The sequence below is a fragment of the Mytilus edulis genome, chromosome 14 (genome assembly GCF_963676685.1).
Source record: "Mytilus edulis chromosome 14, xbMytEdul2.2, whole genome shotgun sequence".
Lineage (NCBI taxonomy): Eukaryota > Metazoa > Mollusca > Bivalvia > Mytilida > Mytilidae > Mytilus > Mytilus edulis.
In genome coordinates, this window is record NC_092357.1 from 34,860,927 (window position 1) to 34,883,424 (window position 22,498).

General features: G+C 31.2%; 1 protein-coding gene across 1 annotated transcript; it reads left to right on the forward strand.

Annotated features, from left to right (window-relative positions):
- Nucleotides 1-1,451: 1,451 nt before the first annotated feature.
- LOC139503855 (uncharacterized) lies at nt 1,452-18,434 on the forward strand. The gene is made up of 10 exons (XM_071293811.1): nt 1,452-1,552; nt 3,070-3,158; nt 3,700-4,011; nt 6,146-6,457; nt 6,639-6,760; nt 8,355-8,532; nt 9,163-9,285; nt 10,807-10,863; nt 16,276-16,341; nt 18,268-18,434. Exons 2-10 carry the CDS (start codon nt 3,092-3,094, stop codon nt 18,300-18,302), a joined length of 1,272 nt encoding a protein of 423 aa, XP_071149912.1. The 5' UTR covers nt 1,452-1,552; nt 3,070-3,091; the 3' UTR covers nt 18,303-18,434.
- The last annotated feature ends 4,064 nt before the right edge of the window (nt 18,435-22,498 follow it).

Genomic DNA, 22,498 nt, shown 5'->3' on the forward strand with positions numbered 1-22,498 from the left:
TTATTCTTTTTTGTATATCTTATTTTATGTGGAGAAGAGACAATAACCCCTTCATATAGCGAGACACATTGATTATCAACCAGTTTCAGTAACTAAATCTGGGCGTTTAAAACAAAATAGAATGTTTCAAGAACTTTTTTTTAATAAAGAAGGGGACTATTATTGTACCTTGAACAGATAACAATTTAAAAGCAACCTCTAAACACGTCAATTGTCGTTCAGTCCTATCTTCAAAATTACCACGAAAACATAATAAGAAGGCGTCACAAATGTATGTGATGCAAATCGGCAGTAAATTAAATAAACCTTTAAAGTTACTTGATATTTTATTTAATTTTTTGTTTTGTTTTATCGTAATTTATTATCAAAGCTTGTGAATAGCGCGACGATATAAACCATTCTTGAAAAGAATTTGATATGCTATTAAGCGTTATGTAAGGAATACAGGTCATCATCAATAATTTTATTCATCAAACACCTTAAGCCCCGTTCACATTTGACAGGATAGCATGGACAGACGCCGACCGGAAAACTTTTTTCAATCTGTGCATGTTTGTTAAACGTCCGTACTTATCCGTTAGTCGTCCGTCTGTACAAAATGTATCCGTTTAATGTCAGTTTAGTGTCTGTTTTATCTGTCGACGTCTGTTCTGTCCTATTGAAAATTTTGAGAAAAACACGGACGACCAACGGATGAACTGTCCGTTGAACGTCCTGTAGTCCCGTCTTGTATCTGTAACTAGTCCGTCATACATTCGTTGGATGTTGGAATGTCCGGTAGACAATGTCCCCATCGAACTTCTTCTGGACGTATAACGGATAAATCGGATGCGAAACGGATGTGAAACAATCATGAACGGGAATATAACGGATAAAACGGATACATACTGAATTTAAAACGGATAAATGTCAATTTAAACTTTTGCGTCTGAAATACCAATAATTTATCTTCACGGTCAAACACCTCTTATGCAGAACATGTACAGACTATATTTTCATGTTATGACTAGCTGTCGAAAGGGGAAGAAGGAGAATATAAGTGCTTGTGTATGTGATATACATGTATTATTATTGCCGCCTTAAATTTCCGCTCATCTTGTTTATCCATTAATCTGGTAATATTTCGTTAGGTGTCCGTTTTATGCCTCACTGGTCTGTTGGGAGTACGTTTGACATTCGTTCTTTCCGTTGTGTGTCCATTATGCTTTCGTTCCGCGTTCGCATTTTTGGGGAAGTACACCAACGGACTCTAACAGGAAACATTTTCTTATTCATTTACAGTTGCAGAGTAATGTATTTGAAAATCACTTTGGTATCTTTCACTTCCTTTTTTAACAGATGTAATGACCGATGATTGAAGTTAATTACACAAATTGACAACACACGTCATATAATAGTCAACACAACATGTGTCAGGGTCGAAATTGAATTTATTCACATGGGAAATTAGAGTCAATTTGACAATCATTATGTATAAGTACAAGCCATTTACACAACTGTTATGTCATCTGATGTTTTTGTAATTTTTGATATAAAATATTCAATCGTTAAGGTAAGCAAAGTCAAATGTAGAATTATCTATTTATACATTGAAATACAAGCTGAAATTATAACCTTAAGACTATCATTCTGAATTCATGATTTTACAAATGTAAATCTACTTTTTGTAACACATCTTTTACGATTTATTAACTATTTTTAAAGATTTATTATAATAACAAAGTTGTAAATCGATTTTCATTAAATTCATCATTCTTAATGATTTTTGGGATTTTAATTGATTTTGTTCGGTTTCATTGTAAAATTCTTCTTGTACATGATAGACAATGACTTGAGGGTTGTATTCATGCTAGTAAAGATTGATAAAAGTAGCATCTCGTTTAGTCTACATTAATCAAAATACAATAACCATTAGTCACTTTTTACTATTTACAATGATCTAGGCGTCCAATTCACAAAAGTGGTGATCTTTTATTACATCTAAGACGAATCATTTTGTTCTGGAAAATACTTCTAGTTCGTTTCCAAACAACCCATCCCGAATGAAAGCAACATATGCCATACAGGTTGCTATTTAAGGCATTTTTCAGCCTACTTCATTAATCAACACTATTGTTTTCGCACTGTTCGATTACATGAAGAATTGATGATGCTTTTACTATATTGTTAATCATTTAAAGCCGTATGAAACGAGTGACTGGTGACAAATATTATGTATCCTGTTCTTGAACCAATGCATGTTTATATCATAAACTTAGTCTTCTGTGCACGATTTTTGTCAATATCATATAATCGTTAAAACAAAATTATAACGGTATGTTATAGCAGCTAACTAATAGTCCTGTTTTCTAGCTGTTGTATATCGATTGTCCCCTAAGTACACAAATGTAAACAATCAACGAACACACATGAATATTGAGCACGTGTTTACATGTACAGTACGATTCTAGTTTATTTCAATGACAGATCCATGCGTATGACAATCAACAGATTTTTATGCCAAAGATGAGTTCACTGCATACGGAAAACATATCAATAAATTGTTTACTGGAAGGAAGCAATTAAAATAGTGAAAAGTAAAATCACAAAAATACGGGAAAATCAATTTGAAAATTTAAAAATTTCTTTTAAAGGTGGACAAATTATAGAATACTATTGAGAAAAAAAGTACATGTATATAGGTTTTATAATTAATACTAGCAATTAAGGTAAAAAAAAAACCAACAAAAAACATATGCATAATTTGTATTTTAATTTGAACATGTGTTGAAGTTTTTATATGAATTTTTTTTAAAAGAACTTGGCTTTAAAAGGTGCGAAATGTAAGTCTTTTGATTAGATCTGAAAACGAACTACATTTTACTAAAACAATACTTGTTTTCGGAGGACATGTATAGATTTTGTGTATAGAATTCAAATGTTTCAACTATATTAAGCCTGGCCTAACAAATGGATATTGAATTTATATGTACGAAAAATAAATTTCCAAAGTATCAATATTAAAAGTTGTAAGCATGCCGATAGAAACTTACTTGCTAACGAAACGGTGTATATTTTTGTCAATTTTAGACTGAGTCATTGATGTTCACAGATGACTTTAAGACAATACTTCACATTGATCTTATGTTTAATTGGATTCAACGCCAGAGGGGAACAAGGTTATTATGAACAATACAGATAAGTACACAAAAAATGGACTACACACAATATTGGTTACAGACCACATTAATCACCACCATAGTCATCTTTAGAAAAGTAATAGTACTATTTAACCAATGTACAAATTTCATTCTAAGGAAATTGATTACGAAGATGATTATCAATATAAACGGGAAAAGTAATTGAAATCTATGAACCATGAAAAAAGCGTGATCGGTTGCGTAGACAGGATACGTCTAATATTGTTATGTTAAATTATTGAATTTCCATAAAGTTCATTTAATTGAAAAGAGAAATTTGATATTTGATTATTGTGAATTATTATATTAAGTGTTTTCTCCAAAGATTGTGCATCTGTTTTCTAGTTTGTAATCAACTAATATTTTAGAAAAAAAAGTAATAATAATTTTTGAAGCCAAAAGTAAACATTTTTATAAAATTCTACGATATATCCTATTTCCTCTTTACGATACAATATGAAGTATTAAAAGAAGCATGGTAGGCAATATATTTATTAATGCTACTCACGTCTTATTTCAGTGTCATTAAGTTTGAAAACAAATACGGTTTCGCTTGGTGCGAATATAATATTGACTTGCACAGTCGATGGAGTAAAGAAAATCGACAAACAAACAACGAGACAGTGGTCAATGGGAGAGAATGACGAACTGTTGTGCTATAACGGCCGAATAAATAATATAAAAAAGTACGAAGAAAAAGTTCTTCAAACGAATAAATTTAGTCTTACAATATTCAATGTAACAAAATCGGATCTCAACATAGTCTATCAATGTCGTTATGGATTTGATGCAGCAAGGAAATTAATTGAGGCAGATGAATCACAAACATTTTGTAAGTATGGAGATATTTTAAAAAAAATAATGAAATAAATAAGCTTCATTAAATATTTCTTGAAAATAATATAACACAAAATAAGTTTCTTGAGGGAGTATAACGTCTAAGCCACATGAGGAGCAAGATCTGCTTACCTTTCCGGAGTACCTGAGATCACCCCTAGTTTTTGGTGGGGTTCGTGTTGCTTATTCTTTAGTTTTCTATGTTGTGTCATGTGTTCTATTGTTTGTCTTTTTCATTTTCAGCCAGGCGTTGTCAGTTTATTTTCAATTTATGAGTTTGACTGTCCCTCTAGTATCTTTCGTCCCTCTTTTCTAACTTTATATGGCCTTTTGTTATTCAAGTGTCGCAGATACATCTTTTGTGCACTAAGAAATTGCAGGAGACACTTAACCTGTCGCTACACTCAATCATGCTTCTTTTCAATTTCGAATGATTCTTTAAACTATCGTCTGTTAATAGGATTTGGTCTGTTGGGTAGTGAGATTTGACTGTTTGTAACTACTACTGTACTGTATGAATTTGCCAAAACGTCAAGTAAATCTTTAGCAGGATAATGTTGTGAATGTACTTCCACTGTATGTCGATTTTTTAGATTTCGGCTTAAATGACTATCATACAAAACTGCCCTGGATATCCGTTATAAAATGCACATATCGACACCTTTGTTCATTGAATAATAATCGATTTCAGTATTTCCAATATTTGGTAAAATATTCCTAAAACGTTTGGTAAAATTTGCAACATCATGACAAATGATACCTTGTTGTGACTTTTTTTCTTCATATTTGTCAATGTTTGATGTCAATTGACCTACAGAATGAAATCATATATCTTTTTGATATATATATTTAGGCTTTTATAATATACATGTCTTGCATCCGCAGTGTTATTGATTATATACCATCTCTAGAAATAGTGAGACGAAAAAAAGCAAAGAAATTTTCAATTAATTATTCAAAAATAACACTGACAATGACAAGAAATAAGATAGACGTGAGTACAACGATAAGCTAGTCGATTTATTATACAAACTGTGTAGTGTAGCTTTATCAGCAAACTTATGATAGATATATAGATTCCTACACTGCAACAAGTGTATTACGATATTTCTCCACTCGAGACAGTTAAATTTTATTATTTAAAGCGCGAGGCTTGCCGAGCTCGGCTTTAAATAATAAAATTTAACTGTCGAGAGTGGAGAAATATCGTAATACACGAGTTATAGTATAGGAATCTGTTTCTCTAATGATTTTTATCCTTCTTTTTCAAAGATTTTCAAAAACTTGTGTTCTTTATATGCGACGTCATCAGGCATGGTCGCCTTTTTTCATGACGTCACAATAGGAAAATTCAGAAGAAAACAAAACATTTAGACGTCATAATCAAATTTCGACTAATCATTTGCCGAGAACAGATTTTTCACTAGTGAGGAGAAATATTTTTCTCACACCGGTCAGGAAATGTGAAAATAGCACAAAAATTAGAGAAACCAGTATTATAAACATGCTGTGTCGTTTCCAAAAGACTCAAAAGTGACGTTTGAACAAACACAAAAGTCTGTTCGGGATAGCGGTTGAGGGGTGTGCAGCATTTACTTTATCTCTTTGTTTTATTTTTTGCAAATTACACCATATAACTGAAGTATAATATATTTGTTTTTATGTCCGCTTTAATCATAATGTAGTTCAATTTTGACAAAGTTCAATGAACTGAAAACAACACTTATATATTGCATTCGTCCGACCGTCCGAAGCGCCCTTTTGCATTTGCGTTTATCATGAACAGTCGGTGTCGAATGTTTGAAAGGCCAGAATGCTTTTAAAAAAACTGTTACAGATGAGGAGCTGTTTTTACTAGAATGTACCTAACAATATTCACCCAATCGACAATAGTTCATTATAGAATCGATTGCTTAGTTAAAACAATTTTACAAGATTTGTGTATTACCGATGGACTGTAGTACTGACTTCTTAGCTATTGGTAACGTTGGGAGGGGGAGGTTGACAACCATCAGTATTGGTCCAAGTGTTGTTATACATGTTGTTTTTTAAGTATTGATTCTATTAACATAAACATACTATTTATAGGATTGATTTGTTATTGATAGATTTTGTTTTCAATTTTTCAGTGTCATTAATATTGGTAACCGATGTTATTATATTCGGAGGATATATCATACTGACTTGTGCAATACATGGTATAAGCAAAGTAGACAAAGACGTAACGCGGCAATGGTCAATGGGAAACGAAGACCAACTTTTAAGCTACAATGGCAGAATAAACAATCATGGAAAGTTTAAAGAAACCCTTTTTCCAGGGAATGAGTTCAGTCTTAAAATTTTCAATGTAACAGCAGAAGATGTAAATATAACTTACCGATGTCGATACGGCTTCGATACAGCCAGTTTATTCATTGAACTAAATGAATATAACTATGTTAGTAGGTACCAAATATGATACAAAATCCAGATCTTATGATTTTTTTTTTAATTCGGATTTGCATTGATCTTATATGGCTCAGAAAAGGAATAAAAATAAATGAGCACATTTTAAAAGCAAATCATAAATGATAACACCTGATACAAATATTTTCTAAATTATAAAACTTTGAATAATTTTAGATCCACCAACGCCAGCGTCTACAACTGTAAAGTATTTCTTGGACAAACAGATGGATACAATTAATATCTCAGTTAATTTTAAGAGAGTGTTTCCTATTCCGATTTGCTCAGTAAATATCAACGTAAGTACACATGCGTTGTTGACCTTGCACTTTTCTGTCTTTTGATATTTATATCAATGGAGCTCCTTAGGGTATAATTCATAAACATGTACTTAAATTTTATCAATCATGAATTAATTTTTGAGTAAGTGATTATTGTTTTTTGTTTCACAATCGGATTGAAACTATATGGTTGTATTTATGTTTCTCAATCAAGATGAAGTTACTAATAATTGGTTATGAATGAACCGGCATTGTTGTAGCTATTCCTCATTAAAAAAGAGGAACAAAATATACCAGAGGAACAGTCAAACTCATAAATCGAAAATAACTGACAACGCCATGCTAAAAATGAAAAAAGACAAACAGGCAAACAATAGCACACATGAAACAACATAGAAAACTAAAGAATAAGCAACAAGAAACCTACTGATCATAAATAGATTGCAGTCAAACATGTTCATCTGTGTTTAACTACAATGGTATAACTTGTAAATCCTTTTAGCTGTGCACATATTTCATCAAGGTACTAGTCAGTATTTCGTTGTCAGCATAGAACACATGATACTTTATATAAATATATCTCTTTATTATCTGTATATGACGAGGGCCGTATAATTTGGAACCACCTCTGCAAAACAAGTTTCGACTCGATAGTTTCTTATATTCACTACGGTGAGGGACAACCTGCAAAAAGACAAATCGTACGATTCCGGTGTATAATTGTAACTATTTGTTATTTTTAAAGTTTTGTAGAATATATAACCACATTTTACCTTTTTCGATTATTCTTCGAATAAGATAACACCCATTCATTTGTTTTTTTCTATACATAGAATTACAAATACCAGTATTGCAGAAACATATCTCGTTTTGTAATCTTCATGTATATATCTTTCGTCCCATACTCAATTTCAGGATAATATGTACAATTAACTGAGTAAATAAGCAAATTTGTGGCCACTTTATTCATCTTTTCGGCATTTATTGTTATGTATTTCTTCATTAAATTATAACAGTTCAGTTGTTGAACATTATACATCTCAAATTCACAACAAGTAATATGTGTATGTGTACTCTATAATTACATACAACATCAACATTGCCCAGTATTTCAAACTTTTAATGATTTGAAAGTAATTCGTTACTGTCCTACATGTTAGGTACTATCGAGTCGACACATTGTTTAGCCGAGGTAGTTAAGTCAAGGTGTAAGAATGAAACCAGTATCAGAAGTAGCACAGGCTATTTTCATTGTGTGTAAAGTATGAAGTTTCATTATCAATTATGTGTCCATGTTTTTATATTATTTGAATAATCTTTATATATACAATAAATCTTTGACAATCAGTTACTTTAAGCAAAACAGAACTAAAAAACTGTTTTGAGACTTTTAATTGTGTAGTGTGGTTACATTCTGAGTTTAATTTAATAATTTTGACTGTGACACAAATTATATGCGTGTCATTACATAAATCAATAATTTCATTTTTGTCTCTTTATATCTATTTACCTTTTAAGAGAAGGAGAATATATCATTCAAATAATTTTATGTGCGTTTAGATTGTTGATTTGATAAATGAGCATTTGTTTTATTTGTCTTTTTGAAAACAAGGCCACCAAATTTGATATAACAGACCTACGCAAGCATGAGGTAGACATGGATGTCAACTTAAGTCTAAGTTTGCAGAGAAGAGTCGCATGTAGCCGTTCCTTTAACATATCTTGTCATTTTGCAAGAAAACAATATGATGTAGGATATCTAAAACCTAAAGATGAATGTTCTACAAAAGGTAATATTTGAAAGCATATGCCGGTTAATAGCATGGTATGTTTAAACACATTTTTCACAAACAGACTTGGGAGAGGCGAGATATACCAGTATACTGAAGGGACATTCAAAATCATAATTCGAATATAAACTGATAACTGAACACTATGAATAAAAAGACAAAGACAGCAATATCAGAACATCTCCTCTTCCCTCGAAAATTTAACAAACGTGGAATAGAAAAAAACAAGATACTTTTTCTTGGAATAAAATATAATGCTTTTCATTATGTTAGATTTCATGTTTCATATTTTATCTTCGGCCAGGCAGAGAAACACAACAGTGATTATATTCTCTATGATTTGTCATAGGTCGTTGGTCCTTCTCTAACTATTGATTTTAATTGTTTTACTGAAGTTTTGTTACATTTGTACAGCTTATAATTTCAGCTGTTTATACAGTTAGTTTGATAAATAGTTAACACATTATACACTGTACATTAGTTTTTAGTAGTAGTATCTAATTAATAAAGCCTCATAATTTTTCTTACGAAAAACTTTCTCAAGATTTTCCTGACTTTGTGATGTTCATCTAGCGTCTGGTACATATACTTTAACGTACTTACATAATGCTATCATTTTCCCTTTTTCAGGTCAGTTCGATGCAACGATCATCCTATTAATAATACTGATTTCTATAGGAGTATTGATTTTGATATTAGTGTTAGTTAGAATCAAACGCTTGGTATTAGATGTTAGAGAAAACAAAAAGGAAGGTAAATTACACAAGGCCTAAGGAGATATCAAATATTTGTTTTAAAAAAACTGTCGTTATAATTTTGTCTTTTTATAGCAATGCACTTCTGTCAGTCTCATACAGCAATGTACAACATTCGTCATGGTACATGTATAACATCCGTAATTCATAACCTCGTTGCTTTCTATGTTAAATTCTTCAATTTCAAGCATTAAAAGCTACTTTGTCTTAAGTTAAAATTAAGTGCACTTATTTTATGTAAAAACTGTACCTTATAATAACTTGTGCTGCAAAAATCAACATACCTTTAATTGCCTATTAGAGCGTACTGGTTCCCGGAAGTTTGATAGTACAAAGACAGGAACGTCTTATCTGAACAACAGGCCAAATGAGCCCTTTTTAAAAAATTGCATTTACTTCTCTATTATTCAACTAAGAATTTCAACAAGGGTTCACTAAAACTATCAACATATTCCCGTTATTGACAAAGATACATTTATGCGTAGGAACTATGTGTTTAAAATATGAACTACTTTCTTGTATGTTCTTTCCGACCGGGCCTAAATTAGAGGTTCTATACCTTATAAGTTAACATAGGAATTATACCACTGTTCCGATTGAGTACGATTTTTCTTTATTAGAGGCAGTACATTTTTAAATTGTTAAACTTTTGCATTTAAAAGATTTGTCGACGGTGTAAAGATATCGCATTTCATAAGATTCTTTTAAAATATATGTTTTTCTAGTGATTGTTTTGGTCGAAAAATTTATGGAAGATCTGGAAAGAGATTTGTTTTTGAATTGAGATCATCATACATCGTCGCCGTTTTCCTTTACGTCAAAAGAGCGAAATAAAAAGAAAGATACAAGCACAAACAGCATTGTAAATAATGCATTTTTTTGTGGGGATAAAATCCCAAAAATGAGAGACACAACTTTAAGGCAAAACTCATGATTGCTTGCTTCCAAATTGTCATCTTTTTCCCGAACGTGACAAATCACAGAATATGATCGTACATGAGCAACACATTTGGGGCCACTGTAGAGTAGTATATGCGTTTGATTGGTAATATCCTAAGACCACCCCGCATTTCTGTTAGTTTGGTGTTGCTTCACCTTTTGTGTTAAATGCTGTGTTATAAACTGTACGTGTTTGTTTTATTATTTTCTTTTTCTTTTTGTTTTAGCGTTGTTGTCAGTTTGTCTTCGGTCTCATTTTAACATTTCGATGTTTCTTCTTATAATCTTAAGTCTTCTTGCGCCAGCTTTCAGAGTGAATAATTATTCAGAAGAACATATTAAGTTTCATCAACAAAATGGAGTTCAAATTTGATTTTCATCGATTTTAACGTGACAACAAAAGCAGCTGTTATGACATCACGAACTTCAAGTTTTTTTTTCCATTGTGTTATATAAAGATAGTGAAATGATATGATATATTTGTAAAGACAATCATTAACCAGGTGTCATTGAGATGAGAATACTAACGACCGAAGTTATTACAAAACAATTTAAGAAAAACGAATATATATTTTTTCAGATACAACATGTGCAAAGGATAAGAACCAAACAGACAGGAAGACAGTATTGTCTGAAGGTAACAAAAATAGCTATGAATATAATATAAAACGGATCAAGGGATTTCAATAAAAGTATTATGATGAAACAGCTAATTTATGACGAAAATAAGTAGAAATATTTGCAATGAGTACTTTATTCTATCAATCTCAATTGGAAGCGTATGCACATGATGCTTTTGTGACAATTTTTTGACAATATACGGAAAGTGAATACTACTGTTTAATACTCATAATCGATTAAGCGAAAACAAATCCGACAATCAACCAATTATGTAAAGAAAAACTGTCAAACATATTTCTCTGCTTATAAACGGTTTTCAATTAAGTTTCTTTAAGACAACAAGCAATTAAACATTTATGCTCCTAATTACGAGGCAAGCTTTTACTTTCATCGAAATGGGCTTGTCATTATGAGGAGAGAAGTATTTAGTTTCATATAAGAACACACTTTCTTGGCATTATTACTCAAAAAATGTTACGTTCTGATTGGTTTCCTGATAATGCGGTTAAGATTATATTGACTTTTAATTTTTTTTTAAAGAAACTACATATGTTACGGAGAACAACTTATGTATTGCAGTACAATCGCGTATTGAACGAAATGACAGTATCCGACGATATGTAGGTTAAACCAAAGTTATATGATCGACACTGGTACATATTGTAAAAAAGAGCTAGGATGAAAGGGGGTAATTTATACTTTAACATTTTCTTTGCTTTATTTAAGTCTAATTCTTTATTCTGTTCTATGTAAGATAATAGCACTAGGCACTCAAAAATAATAAACAAAAAGAAAATAGAAAAGCTCTGTTAACTTGTGCGTTCACTTAAAGCTGACTAATGAAGATAATTGTGAAACATTTTTTGGTTAAGACCTGGTCATGAGTATGAATAGCAGCCATTAAAAAAATAAAGGGAAATTAAAATATATTTGCAGGTTTATGATTTTAGATCATTTTACTGTTTATGAAAATATTAAATAAAACAGAGTAGTTTTTATAAAACTGGCACAAAATGTGAATTTTGAATTTTTTGAGATTTATTCATTTGAAACTAAGTCTACTACAATTGACAAAATAATCCTACCTGTTAGCTGTTTACAAGCAAGATACAATTCTCATATAGATATCAGAATATAAACAACTAAATTAAGATCTTCATGAAAATATTAAATATCCCCAGTATATCTAAAGTATAAAGAAATTATTCAACAAAGATCACAATAATTCAATGACGCAGTTTGGCATCAAGTTTCGACTATGATAACCATAGCGCCTACTTCAAGGATAATGACGAAAGCTGCACATTCTTTTTAGATACATAAGATCCTGCCATACATTTCTTTTGAAATTTGGATCGTTCATGGTTACTTTTGTCTGTTATATTCATGTGTTGCTGTATGTCCAGTTTGCATAAACAGTACTTCAAAACTAGCATTTAGCTAAATTCAGCTGTCTCAATTGCATGCTGCAGTTGTCTCTTTTTCTTTTTTTTTATTAATTCCAATGTCTTTATAATCCTTGCTATGTTGAAAAAATATACTATAAATTATTTCTTGATGTTCTTCGTCAACTTCAAAAGCACAGATGTTTTCTTGAGTTGAACTGTCTTGGGAGGGGTGAGGTAACATTATTATTTTTCAGATTAAAGGTACTAACTAATTGTTGTGACTGAAATAATAAGAACGTTTCAAGATATAGTTTTCTATACATCATGAAATGTTGTTTAAAAAAGTACTGGAAATTAGGAACATATTGCTACTAAGATTTAAAGAACCTACAGGAAATTTTCAATTTTATAAACTTTATTGGAGATGATGTGTTCTAGTCAGAACAACATATGTTGATCAATCTTTACATGTACTAGATGTAATACCGAGTACCTACATTAAAGTAGATAAAATAATGTTACAAAGAAGTGACTGAATGTCATACAATGTATCAGAGTGCATCATGATTTGATTTGTAATGGAATGTTGGCATCGTATTATAAGTTTGAAGATGAAGGTGGAATATGAAAAATAATGAGAGAAAACGAAACATATTCCTCAACTCATATAAAAACCACATCTAATCAACATATCACAAGGCTATAACAGAAGCTTTGGTTGGAAAATTACTTTCCTAGTGAGATAAAAAAAATTGGAGAAATATATATTGAAACTGACGCAATGCACAACTGACGTAAAATTGCTATAGATTCAAGTATTATTGCGATTTGTGATATAAGATAAAACACAGTTGTGTTTGTCAATGTGTAATAAAAGCTGATGATGTGGTGTCTCAAAAACATCAACGTATCAGTACCAAAAGGGTATGAAATTATTCGGTTGAAAAGGAGGTTTGCCGTTAATGTCAATTTCCGTGAGAGGAATTCATCTTTTGAAAAATACATTCCTTGACAAACAGATGCAACATATCAAAACGATGCATGACATTGTGCATGTTGTATTAAAAAGTAAAAACAGCACTACAAAAGTTGCACAAGCTAAATCTGAAAGAAAATTGTTGTCCTATAAAATTAGCTATATGGTGCAACCTGTCTCAATTCATATTCTTTGGACAATACAAATTGTAACAATGATCTAGCTTAATTCAAGTAACCAACTCGGAATGCCAATATCATCTGATCATTCCACTAGATATGGATATGATAAAATTATGAAGTATCAAGAATAGTTTCGACTTATTCAATGGCTGAAAAATAATCTTTGAATTTTTTTTTAAATTTCAATATTTTTAAGCATCCTGATTATTGTGTTACAGGAAAAAGATTAATAACATAAATACATATTCTAAACGAAAATTTCTTTAGCAAACGGCAAAATAAAAATCTCAAAGACATCAAACGAATGGATAGCAGCTTAATTGATAAAGGCATTTTCTCATATAGAAATTTATTGATTACACATAATTGCTAAAAATCCACTTCATTTGAACTTTTGTAGACAGTACTAAATTTAGTTCTGGTATCTATGATGAGTTTATTTGCAACCACTGGGTCGATGCCACTGCAGATGGAGATTTATTTTTCCGAGGATATCACAAGCCCAGTAGTCAGCACTTTTTGTGGTGACATGAATTGTCATTGATATGGTTATATTTATAAATTTACTGTTTACAAATTTTTGAATTTGTTGAAAAACTAAGGCTTTTCTACCTCAGGCATATATTACCTTAGCTGGATTTGGCAAAACTTTTAAGAATTTTGGTCCTCAATGCTCTTCAACTTCGTACTGTATTTGGCCTTTTAACTTTTTGGGATTCGAGCGTCACTGATGAGTCTTTTGTAGACGAAACGCGCGTCTAGTGTATACTAAAGGAGTAGGTCCGGTAAGGACCCATTTTGGCCTCAAATTTCAGGTTCATCTGACGAAAGATTTTGACCACTTTTTAAACACTTAAGTGTCTATTTCATTTGATTCAATTAGTTAATGTGAAAGATTTTAACTGGAATATTAATTAAAAACGGTCCGATTCAAGCTTAAATATGAAAAATCTACCAAATATGCAGAAAAATGTCACTTTTCAGATGGTTTTTGTCAAAAATGAAAGTGGCCGCATCCGTGTTCATCCTCAACCTTTATATATGTTATGTATTATCATAAAATACAACTTGCATTTCAATATTAAGGATGAACACGAATGCGGCCACTTCCGTTTTACACGAAAACTGTATAAAATTTAACTAAAATGCTAGAATTGTGAAGATATCAGTAATTTAGCATGCTTTAAAGGTGCTAGTACCCGATATATGTGCATTTTATAGTCAAAAAGAGCCCATATTAATGTAGAAGAAGCATTCTACTGTCCAATAAATAACCAAAAGTTTACATTTTAACAATTTTGTAAAACTGCTATATTTTGGGGCCAAAAAGGGGTCTTACTGGACCTACTCCTTTAGTCCTGGTATCTATGATGAGTTTATTTATCTCATTGGCAATATTAATACTAACTTTTACACTGACTTTATCATCATTGTCGCCTGGTTTCAAATAGTTGACTATTCAATCAGTATTATTTGTATAGCTGGTCAGCACAACGTCCATCATGTTCATGCTACATGTGCTATATTTTCAATTAGTGATACACATGAATTTGTTAGCAAAACCCAACATCATCTAAACGCAGTAACAGTGCAAGATATGGAAGCAGATTTTTCTGCTTAGGTTTTCAAATATAAAAAAGAAACAAAAAAGATGAAAGTAAAATGATAGTATTTCTTTTTTAGTTGTGCTACCTTCAATAAATTATATTCTACAAGATATATAGTGGAAATGTCATTTGCAAAGTTTCCTGTATGATAAAAATAACTATTTCGTTATTTGTCAACCTTATAACATGCACATGTCTTATTGCATGTATTGAAATGATAACATGATGTTGAATTTAAATCATGTTTGATTTTTTTAAATTACCAATCAATTCAAATTATATAAATAGTTAGCAAAGTTACCAGGATTATAATTTAGAACGCCAGACGCGCGTTTCGTATAATAAGACTCATCAGTTACGCTCATATGAACTTTCAGTGAAGCTAGCATAAAAAAAACTGCAGAATGTACTATAACGGTTATGTACTTTCTTTCAATAATGGAAAGTGTTGTGACAACGTTAAACGCATTAATTACAGCGAACTTAAATTAAAGATTAATACATATACACATGATACAGTTAAGTTTGCTCCAAATCTTGACATTTACACCACTTTACGACCAAAGAAATTGTTTTAGACTATTCATTGTTAAAATTCTATTTCTTGGTTGCAACATTCAAGCTGCACCTGCATATGGAGAATATATTTTCCAGTTAGTATAATATAACAGAGTTTTCGTTTCTTATCAAGATTTCATGAATAGAGTGTTTCTTCTCAGAAGAAAGCTATAAAACAAATAATTACATTGGGTATAGATTTACTTAAGATTTTACGAACGCCATCGTAAGTAGGTTGAACGTTATTTAAAATCTGTTTCACAGATTACAACGGATATTTTCGTGGCGAAATATATATTAAAACTTACGCAAGTCACGACTGACGTAACAAAAAACTATAGATTCAAGTATTGTTGCAATTTGTGATTAAAAACAACCATAAAATTAATTTGTCAACGTGTAACAACAGCTGGTGATGTTGTGTCTCAAATACAATAACGTATCAGCAACAAAAGGGTATGAAGATATTTGGCTGAAAAGGAGGTTTGCCGTTAACATGGTTAATGTCAATTTATAACTTCTGATAAGAAAACTAACATATACCTACGACCTTGAACAATGTTATAAAACCATAACTCATAGCCAACTATAAATGACTCCGACTTGAAATTGAAATCAATTTACACGAGAAATCTTACACCATAATTTACAACAAAATAGTTTACATTACATCATTATATGACTTATAATCATTATTTAACTATATGACTTTTTTAGATGAAGAGGAAAACAAACAAATCGATGACAATATGGAAAGTGAAAAATTTATTATTGTGTCTAAAGGTAATTATATAGTTATAAACAATATAATATTAATTAAGTGATTTACATAAATTAATACAAGTTTTACTGCAAAGCTAGTTTATATGTAGCTAAAAGTGCAATATGAGAATCGAATTTACTAATAAACTAAATTACTAGTTGTGCCGTATTCAAATGAAACTCTTGTGACTATTTAATGACAAATAATCATCATATAAAACAAGATTCAATATTCTTGGAGTTCTTTTACGTGTTTACTTTGCAGCACATTTAATATTACACGATAGTTACTTTACATGTTCATCACGATGGGAAACATTTACTCTCATGTTAGAACATGCAATCTGAAGAAAAGTTACATATACACGTATATGGATCAACAATCTGTCGATACCCGTATTATGGCATTGCACAAGGTCATGTTTTTATCTGACTGTTTATGTCGTCTCTACACTAAAAACGTTGGATGTTGGATGTGTACGGATTGATAATTAAGTTTTAGATGCATGAGTTTTTATCAGTTGTTAGTAGCTTTGAACTAGCTGTCAGTTAACTGCGAGTACTCTAAGATCCGTACCTATTGTCTTTTTGTTGTTGGGAGGTACAAGTACCCGGCCACGTCCACTTATATTTTTGTCCATCTTATGAATTAAGCCATTTTTTATAGTTCGTTCTTATGTTGTACTGTTATACCACTGTCCAAAGTTAGGGGATGGTTGGAATCCCGCTAACATATTTAACCCTGCCACATTCTGTATGTGTATGTCTGTCTCAAGTCAGGAGCCTGTAGTTTAGTGATTGTCGTTTGTTTATGTGTTATATATTTGATTTTCGGTCATTTTTGTACAGAAATAAGACCGTTAGTTTTCTCGTTTGAATGGTTTTACCTTGTCATTTTGCGGCCTTTTATAGCTGACTATGCGGTAAAGACTTTGCTCATTGTTGAAGCCCTATGGTGACCTATAGTTGTTATCGCTGTGTCATTTTGGTCTCTTGTAAAGAGTTGTCTCATTGGCAATCATACCACATCTTTTTATTATCATGATTGGTTTACAGATTATGTGACTTAGATTTTTTTTTGAAATGTGTACTATTTAAGTGCGGTCTTATCAGTTGTATATACATTAAAGTTAGTAAAACAGGTGCCCAAAATATAATGTTGAAAATGAAAGTTGGATAGAAATTAAACTTCGTCATGTATTAAAGATTCAAATCCTACCATTGGCATGTTAAAATGGCTCTCAAACGAAAAAGCACTGATGGATTGTCCTGGGACAAACATATTTTATTCAATTAATAATGGACTATAAGCAGTAATATTTATTTCATGTTTGATGCAGTGCAATTTTTTCTAATTAAATTTGACTTTTACCGAAAAATACATTGCAACCAATGAGAAAAATAATGGTGGTCTGGGGCTATTTAATGATATATGATCGAACATGATGCACATTGTTACATAAGCGTTTATAGTCAAAAGAGATTGTTTATTATCATGCATTCCTTGATTTTCAACGATACAACTATTCAACATGACGGGGATGTGAATTTTTTTATAATTTCGAAGATAATAGTTTATGTTTTGGTATTTGTGTCTTTTTTGTGTAGTTAGATATTTGCCTCACGAATTTTTCCTTCATGAAAACAAATTACTCATAATATTTGTAAATTAAAACAAAAACAAACACACGATATTCATTTTAGAGAAATTAACTTGAGAAATTATAAGGCAAATCAAGAGACTCTAACTTCATTTCAACGAACCGTACACCAAAATTTGATCACAATGTTTTGAATGTATTTCACTGTTCACTTCTACGCAGTTTTAGCATATAAGATTCTATCAGAAATTTTTAAGGAGAAGAAAAACGGCAAAAAAATTACATTCGCTACTGGCATCCCAACAAAATCAAAAAGATAATGCAAATAACTGTTTTTGTATTTCAGCAAATGATTCTAACCTAGAGGAGACTGAAGTGTAAATAAGATATTTTATTTTAAAAGACAAACCTGTATATGTGAGATTGAAATATAATTATTGTGATGTATTTTAACCATTTCAAAGTTTTAAATCAATTATAACGTTGTTTAAAACGACGAATCTGTTGGAAAAACAGTTTTTTTATTGCTTTAAACTGTCAATATAGGTTCCAAGTTATGGTATCTGATCATGTCACACGTCAGGAAATTTCAGTAGACAAAAATATGATTTCAAGTGGGTTGTATGGAATATATGAGCGATACATTTTGAATTAACTTCTGCAACTTGAATTATTGAATATTATTATACCTGTATATGCATATGCATATTAGCTGTCGCTGAATTGTATTTTTTTTCAAATTTGTTTTTATAATAAACAGACAAATTGATCGAACTGGTAATCAACACTGTATACAAAAACACCAAAATGTAGTTAAAACTTTAGTTATTAAGTTAACTAAACATATGATTGTAGATAGACAATAATAGTGCATTGACATATCAACGACATAAGGATGAGGCTTAGAAACGGGTAAATGCGAGGCTCTGCCGAACTATTTCCCCGTTTTGGCCGAATCCTTATATCGTTGATATGTCAAGTCAATGCAATATTATTCTCTTTATACTGCAATCTAAAAAAAAATCAAATGTTGTTTTATGTGTTAATGTTATTCATTTGATTTAAATATTGGAGAAAATCACTCATATCATGCAGCCGAGGAAATATACAACACAATGAAATGTGCATTACCTTTTGAAATCCGCAATCGATAGTGCATGAATTCGTTTGAGTATGGACTAAAATATCAACCATAATGATTTATAAGTTGCAAACAAAAAATGTTAACAAGTGAAATATGATTTTCCCAAAATTGTAAAAGTTACAAGTTTGAGTCGTTCCACGCATCGTTGTTTACATTGGAAACAAGAACAGGTTGAAGAGGTCGTTTGAATAATTGAATATAATTTCGGCAACTTTTATTTAAATATTTATGAGGAAAAGTGATAAAGGGTCAGTGACTGTTTCTGACATAGAAATAAACAGTCAACACATTTTGACTGCTCAAATAGAACGAGTGCAGTATAAATTACAGGTACCCATTATGACGGACAACAAGCATCCTGGTCCAATTCAAATTATTAACCCTTCTTTATCAAAATGAAACGACTCTACAAAGTTACCACAAAACAACAACACAGAAACGTTACCTAAAAAAATCGGATCAACAAAGATAAGTATCATCACAAACTCACAAAAGAAACCCAAGAAAGCTGAAGTTGCGGATATCTCCGCAAGTTAAGCTGCATTAAGTTTTGACAACAATAAATTGGAAAACATTGATAGGGAGGGATCAATATCCAACATCATGTATTACGCCTTTACGTGTATGAATAGTGTGTGAATAGTGAAAGTAATCATGCATATGTAACCCCCAATAAAGCTGCCGGGCATTCGCCTCAGCTAGCTGCTAGTTCACGTAAAACATTCAGCAGATTTCCAACAGTATCTGCAAACCAAATTTCAAAACGTGCATTATCATGTATATTCCAAGCCCAATGCAAAACCAATAGTATCTGCCGTTGTTACATCATCAACAACCTAATGATAATAGTAGCCCTCCAAAACAAGACCTGAGCCGACTGAACAGGCTTGATCAGAAACTAAGGCGTCTTGGCGAAATTGATAAAGACAGCCAAGTACAAAATTCAGCAGGAAATGTAGTGAAGGTTAATAAACGGTTAGTAGTTGAAAATAGTTTGTAATCGGTACAGTTGACGATATCAAGTATCATATATTAATGCTTTATCTGTTTCCAACACAAAAAAGTCAACACAATCAAATGTTTTCTCTTTCTGTTGATTTTTTCTGGTGGAATATATGCTTATGCTTCAAAATTGACTTGGATTTGAACACAATCGACTGTTTTACGAAAATTTGCCTATCATTTAAAAGTTTACAAATATCTCACAGCTCCATAATATCAATCAAATAATAACATGTAAATCAGATGCATAAAATCCTACACTATGCACCTGTATTTGTCTTTTAAAGCCCATATAGACAGATGTAAACTATTCAAATATACATGTACCAATATAAAAGATTTTTGCTCTCGTTGTATGCAGATTTTTTTTCGAAATACAAAGATGGTTGCATGAGACAACAAATACATTGGATATGTATACAAAGAAATGGAATAAACTGTACCAGTTGGACAAAACTTTAAATGAAAGGACTTAAATAGTATAGTTAACTTCAAATGTTTATATTTACATATTATTATCGTTGTGTGTCTTTACTTCATCTTTATTACTAAAGATACCATAAGAATTTCACAAATATTAGGCTTAAAAAAATTCACGATAACTAATAATGGTCTCTTTCTTGATGGAACTACATCAGCATGACATACATGTACTTTTATACATATGTTTCCATAACGACTAAGTTATTTTTCAGTTCAGTCACACAATTTCAGATAAAATGTAATTCATTTGTCTCTTGCGCATGTCTTATTGTAGTAACTGATTGTCAAAACACTTACTTCAGAGATATATTTATTTCTTTAAACATCCTGTATGTACAACAAAAGAAGACTTTTCTGTAAAATATCGATGGATCGTTTGCGAAAGATACCGTCGACCCCAAATTGATTGGCAAAATACGATCAGCTGTATTTAACCTTGACTTTTGACATTGCGCATGTTGCCTACGTATATTGTCTTTTATAAAAAAAAAAGTTGTGTTACTGGTCAATCTGAACAAAGTCCTCTGACAAAATGGGCCCAGTTGCTGTAAAATGAATTTTGGCTATGACGTTGCAAAGTTATCGGTGACAAGCCCATTCAAAATGTTTGTTAGCTGCCCAAATATTTTTTTATTTTACTAATAGTATCACATGAACAACATGTACAGCTTACCATATGTGCGTATTTCGTTCATGTCTTTGTGTATCCTTAGCATGAATTTTAACACGAATCCGTATTTGAGCTTGTTCATATTATCATAAGTTACTCCCCTTACCGAAAATAAAAGTTGAAAAAGTGTCAAAAGTCTGAAGCTTGTTTTGTGTCATTTATAAATATGATGAGAGTTTATTGAGGAGCTACGGATTATATTGGTGATTTTTTTTAACGATGATGTTGGGGATGTTTTTAAATATGCGAATCCGATTCAATGCAGGATAATCTTTTTAAACAAATATGAAAAACATCGAAAAACATATGCCGCAGAAGTGATATATAAAAGTTTAGGTTTACGCTCTTTCTGAATATTTTCAAGCATTGGTAGTGTCATCAAGACAAGCAAGAATGACCATAATATTGCCCGGAAAGACAAGGATACATATGGAGAAACCTGTCCTATATTGAAATTGGATGCAATACATTCAGCAATAACAAAGAAAAGTTGTTTTGTTTCCATGGAAACCACATATCTAACATATAAATATTCCACAAAAAAATAGATTTTTGTCATATTTAAGAATTTAAAAGCACACCAACTAGCAATCAATCTCAGTCACGGTCACAATTATTCATCACAAAGTTGAAGGCTGCTTTTTCTAAAAGAGGGACGAAAGATAGCAGACATTCAAACTTATATATCAAAAATAAACTTACAAGGCCATGGCTAAAACAAAACCATGACAAATAATAATACTCAAGACACAACATAGAAACTGAAAACTAAGCAACACGAACCCAATCAAAAACGTATGATGAGCTGCTACTGATCTGTTACGGAGGTTCTATTGCTATTACTAAGTTTGAAAGGCACATGAATTACAAGTAAGATAAATATGTTTCTTTTAGGAAAGAACTTATGTGTTGTTCTCAGTGTTGAAGGCAATACGATTATCTGTTAATGCCTACACCTTATTCGTTTGAACTTTTGTTAACAGTTTTCTATCATATGACATCTCTTTATAAGTATGTTAATATGATATAAAATCACATATCAATTATTATAACAATTATGTTTATAATTCTTAAATCATCGTTATCATCGTACCTAAAAAAAATATCTCTTGTGTGACGTCTTTAAATTAAACAACATCCTTTGCCTATAACATTCCACATTTCTAGAGTATTTGCATTCACTGTATAACATCGTTTTATTTTCATTTTTAATGAGTTAAAACTTGAACACAACCCATTGTCGAAGTACTATATATATTTATTTATATATAACTACGG